Raw genomic sequence first — 5,556 nt, forward strand, 5'->3', positions numbered from 1 at the left:
GGAGGAAAACACATTGCAAGTTACAGGCAGACGTTTGCACCACAAATACTGGTGAAGCAGCATTTTATCTCTCCTTGAGACTCGATTTATGGTATGAGGATTCCAGTCACTGTTGAACAGTTACTTTTCGTAAGAGTGTTACGGCACTTACAACACAATAAGGTCATATAGGTGCTGAAAATTAGAGGTGTCACAAGAGAGTAACATACACAAAAAAGGAGGAGGAGAGATGTCTTGTACGATAGATTTTTGATAGGAAAGAGGGGGAACAAACCACACCAGAGCACCCGCCAACCACCCACACAGACGACAGCTAGACACATACATACAAAAGATATATACAGACATACAGGTACATCATCTTCCATCCATGTTAAAGGGCCACTGAGAGTCTTGTCTTGTGTAACTTAGATATTTCAGTCTGGTCTTATTTCTCCCCCCCCCCCCCTCAAATCATCATATGTTTAGAAACATAACTTTTATTTATAAATGAAGCAGTCTGATTTGCGCCAGTGGACAGGCCAGAAACTCAAACTCTCTCTCTCTTACTGTGTGCCTCTGTCTGTCTGTCTCTCTCACTGTGTCTCTGTCTGTCTCTCTCTCTCTTATGACATACTCTTCTGACAGTTAATGGAATTAAATGTGGTGCTATTCACTCCCTTTTGTTTTATAAGTGTGTGATCTTATAATGCATGAAGAGTACCTGTATGTCTTGGCTTCAGCATTCACAGATACAACAAAGGGCGTAAGACAAAATCTACTGCAGGAGCAAGTTCAAAGACGGGTCTCAAAGTAGAGGAAAAAAAAACAAAGAGAAAGCATGTACACAAAGGGTCCAAGTTGAAAGGACTGGTGGTGGTGGTGGTAGTGGTAGTGGTGGGGGGTGTGCCAGTGCAGTGATGATAGAATTCTGGCAGTTTTCAATTCAGCCAAAACGGGACTATCTACTATAATCACCCACGCAATGAAAAGCACACGTTTTCTAACTAACACAGAGGATGACTGATGGAATATACACCACTGTGCACCATCCTGCACTTTGACCCTTAACCCTGGCCCATCTTTACAGGTCACACGCATAGTACAAGATGAAGTTCTGACCTGTTGGCAAAGGCCCAACATGGGTGAAATCAAGTCGGGGTGGAACAAACAAATTACAAGTTTCCACAAATGTCCTTTTATTGCTGATGTTGACCCAATCATTTCCATCGGAACAAAATTTTTCCGACAAAAATCAGACTTATCCGACCTAAACTAAAATTTACGACCAATTACCAAATTTCCTGGCCACCCTGCAAGTCCCAGTTGGTCATCAAGTATAGTTAGTGCCTTTATGATCTGTTGCTGGTTGCACTGAGACTGATTTAATATGTGAGTCTAACTAGAGTGGTTGAAAATCCCCATGCACGACGCGGTGACTGAAGTGTCCTAACTGTCCGGCCGGTGGATGACCCACTTACTGGTCGTTTCTGTAGAGCGCGAGGGCGTGACCTGTGAAGTCCTGCGTGTTGGCGTCAAGGCCAAACTTCTCGTACAGCGCCTTGGCAGACATGGACGGGTCCACGCCCTTGAATGTCTTTGGGTCGTTCTCGTCGTAGTCCTGGACGTATTGCAGGAAGTTCTTGAAGCGACGCTTCTCAAAGATGCCCATCAAAGCTGGAGAGGCAAGAAATAAGTTTTAGTAAGTGTTTTACGGCACTTGCAATACAATAAGGTCATATAAATGCTGAAGATTAGGATGTTACAAACAGAGTAGCAAACACACACAAAAAAAAAGAAGGAGAGATCAGGACGAGATAGAACAGAAGGAGCAAACCACACCAGAGCACCCGCCAACAACACACACCATGTCATCTTTGTAAAAGAACAACGGGACAAAATGTGGGGTGAGCGGACAAAACGAGTTATTTCTTGCAATCCACGAATGGAGCTATCGACTGAAAATTGACACAGAAGTCAAATTTGTAGATTTTCCACTGGTGCCATTTTCTCTTCAAGTCTAACATGTCTTTTATCATTTCATACTGATAAATTGTACAAACTCAAACTGCTTCATTTGACGTAGTTCTATGTCCATAAGGCTTACACATGAGAATGAAGTGCCTAACCTCTATACGACAGACAGAGGTGAACGATGTGTGTGAACGTACATGCCTGTATGGAAAAATAACTTCCAGCATGCAAGTACACTATTCACTATAATGGTCATGTAACATCCTACAGGCCCACACACCCAGCAGTGGGTGTAAAATAAGGAATTAAAATTTTCATCGTAAAAAAAAACTTACAATACACTGGAGTCCGCTTAAACTGAACAGTTAATCTGAGAACAGCGGTAAACTAAAAGAAAATAAATTCCCCGATTTCTTTTTCTTTCTATTTAAACAACCTTTCCGAACCAAAAACCCCGCTAAACCAAAGAAGATCCAGTAGTCCCTCAGACTCCGCCTTAATACTTTGCCATCACAAGGCTCATATAGTAAAAACTCTTGCCATCAAAGGCAAAGACATTTTGGGGAAAATCCAAAGAAACTGGGTGATAAACATGGCCGATCGGCTAGATGAGGCAGCAAAGTGTTAAACAGACTCCATTGTACTTTTAAAAAATCTTACAAGAAGCCAGAGCCTCCCTCTCATCAGCGGGAACCTTGTAGATCTTTCCACCTTTGTACACATAGCTTCCATCCACAGACTTGAACTCCAGGTAGCGGGTCACACCGGTGTGGATCAGCAGCTTCACCAGCTGGCCTGAAACAAAAAGATTGGAATACAGGTTTGGACTCTATTTTTTCCGCCCCCTCCTGCCCACCCAGCAGTAATGGGTACCTGACTTCTAGTTGGGGAAGTAAAGGCGGCGTGGACAGGAACTGGCCAGCCTACCACAATATGCCGAAGGCTCAGGAAGTTGTCTCACTAATAAGGCAATCCCCAATGTCCGGATCAGATGCGGGAATAACTTTACTTAACAGGCTACAATAAATAAATAAGTAGCATTTGTATAGCTTTTATTCCCTGCGCAACAGCAAGCTCTCTAAGCACTTTGTAATCTATTACCCCAGCAGACCCTAGAACACTCATAGACATTCTCGGCTTCCAGAAAAGCATACAGTGCAAGTCGCTGATTGATGCCAAAACTTTTAATAAGAGAAAAACAAAATCTCTTTGAAAAACAGATAGGAATGTTAAGTACTCTTCATGCGTTATAAGATCACACACTTATAAAACAAAATATTACGCAAAACTGTCCCTAGACAATTACAGACAATGAATAAGATTACTTTGCAAAAACGAAAAAATATGAGGCTAGAAGATTAAAAATCATACCATTAGCCATAAGAAATTTGGGAATGAGGTCGACATTCCAGTCTCTTCCTCTGCCGAATTTGTCACCCACTTCTGGCTTTCCGAAATGTTGATACACCTGAAGAATATGGAAAAAAATTAATACTTCGTAAGCTTTTTTAAAGCATTTAAAATTGCACCTGAAACAAAATGCCTTTGCTCAAATATTTCCCAAAACTTATAAACATAAAGAACAGTATGGGGAAAACAACTTACAACTTACATTTTCAGGAACAACCACCTCTCCCGTCTCCAGTCTCAGTCAGTTCACAACGTTACACAAACCAAAGCTTGTTATACGTCGTTCAAAAATAAAATATACCTTAGCCCTTTAGGTTCCTCACAGAAGTGCTGTCAACCGTTTTTAGGCCATTCCCAAAGGGGGGATGCTAACATGTTCTTACGCACAGTAGAATTGTAAATGGGCTGATTTATCAATGTCATGCTCATACTGTGCAGGAACAACATAGGGGGAACTGCTGCCTGTTCTTTCCTCATCCTTATTATCGTCATTTTTTTCTACTCCTTTTGTATGTTTGTCACTCTCTTGTGAACTGCTATTTCCCGAGGTGCCTTGATAGTCGAAGCAGACTTTGTGCTGTTGAGGCTAGAGAGGTGAGCACAGAAAGCCTGATTCCCTGTTTGGACTTCTCTGTTGACATTCACCACTTGGCGCTCATATGACCTTTTATGCAGTTGAGAACGCCATAAAAACCTTAAAACTAAAACAGAGGTACACTAAACCCAACACTTAGACTTAAGGCTTGTTCAACAAACAAGTTATTAGCAACTTGCTGAGCTTCTCTGTTCAATAATCAAAATGGAAGGAAAAGACCGTTAGAAAAGAGAATCAGCTATTTTAACATTCGAAAACTAAACCAATATTTTGTGTGTTTTTATGTTGAAGAGAGAGTGGGAAGAAAGAAAGAAGAGAGAGAGAGAAAGAGAGGGAGGGAGGGAGGGAGGGAGAGAGAGAGGGAGAGAGAGAGAGAGAGAGAGAGAGAGAGAGGAGAGAGAGAGAGAGAGAGAGAAAGAGAGAGAGAGAGAGAGAGAGAGAGAGAGAGAGAGAGAGAGAGAGAGAGAGAGAGAGAGGGGGGGGGGGGGGAGATCACCACTGGAACTGTTTGGTGCTTGAGTATTTTTGTATCATAATAATAACTGTCAAGTGCATATAGCACTTTTTTGGCAGAAATGCCGCAGTGTATCAGTGAAATTTATTTATCAATATCATAATTTTTGTACATCCTTTTGCCATTCCCCAGTTGGACAAAACAACAAGTGAACATTGAAAAACTCACTGGTAAACACATTTAGTCATGGCTCCAAACAAAGGACTATTGACTCGGGCTACAATAACACAAGGGTAGATGAGATGGTAACCAATTGCTTTTGTTCATCATCATCATCATGCGTTACACGATTAAGGTACCATCAAATACATCAAAAACAGAATGTGTTGTATTAATGTGAGAAAGTAATTAATTAGTCAACAAAGAAGCATTTTTTTCAGATGCCATATATAGGTATGCATCTGTCAAAATTGTTTTTTTTAAATGGTGTGGAATGGTAGCTGAAAAGTCTTGCCTTGAACATGTCTAAATCAGAATGAATGTACAGTAACATTTCCAGACCACGACTTACTTAAACATAGAATTTCTTGCCAAGGCTTTACAAATGATGGTCGCTTTTAAGGATGCGGGCTAACCCAGATTTCGAGGGATTCCAGAAATCTTGACCTACACATAAAGTGGGCATAGCCCTACCTATTGGAGAAGTTTGGTTTCCTTGTTCGGTTATAGAGAAAACTCCTTAACATTCAAAGAAACTGAATTTTCTCAAAACAGCATTTTTCGGGATAGCCCCCTTGTGCTTTTAAAAGCGACCATTTCATGTGTTAATTTTATAATTGAATTGGCATACATTAAATTGTGCTAGACCAGAGCTCTGAATTATATGATAGAGAGGAAAAGAACCTGTAGGTCTTCACAGGAGAAAACCCACCAATAGAAACCCACAAAACAAACAAGCAAAAGCCACAATCACTTCTACAGACCTGGTCAAGAGGAGTGAGCGAGGCACTTTCACCACCGTAGTACGTGTTCTTGTCTAAATGAAGAACCTTCTTGCCCGACACAGAGAGCATTCCACTGAGGATGCATTCCTGTAACAGAAAAACATGAGCATAAAATTAGTACTATAAGAGAGAGAGAGAGA

The 5,556-nt window shown here is 41.1% G+C and overlaps 1 protein-coding gene across 1 annotated transcript in view; it reads right to left on the minus strand.

The window, feature by feature from the left end:
• Positions 1 to 5,556, minus strand: part of LOC101857433 (rab GDP dissociation inhibitor alpha) — a gene marked incomplete in the record, with an annotated part of 21,446 nt that overhangs the window by 12,339 nt on the left and 3,551 nt on the right. Inside the window, 4 exon segments of the mRNA XM_013086872.2 lie at positions 1,461 to 1,656; positions 2,614 to 2,748; positions 3,325 to 3,421; positions 5,396 to 5,503. Of these exon segments, the coding sequence (XP_012942326.1) occupies positions 1,461 to 1,656; positions 2,614 to 2,748; positions 3,325 to 3,421; positions 5,396 to 5,503 (536 nt within the window).

The sequence above is a fragment of the Aplysia californica genome, unplaced genomic scaffold, assembly GCF_000002075.1.
Source record: "Aplysia californica isolate F4 #8 unplaced genomic scaffold, AplCal3.0 scaffold00515, whole genome shotgun sequence".
Taxonomy (NCBI): domain Eukaryota; kingdom Metazoa; phylum Mollusca; class Gastropoda; order Aplysiida; family Aplysiidae; genus Aplysia; species Aplysia californica.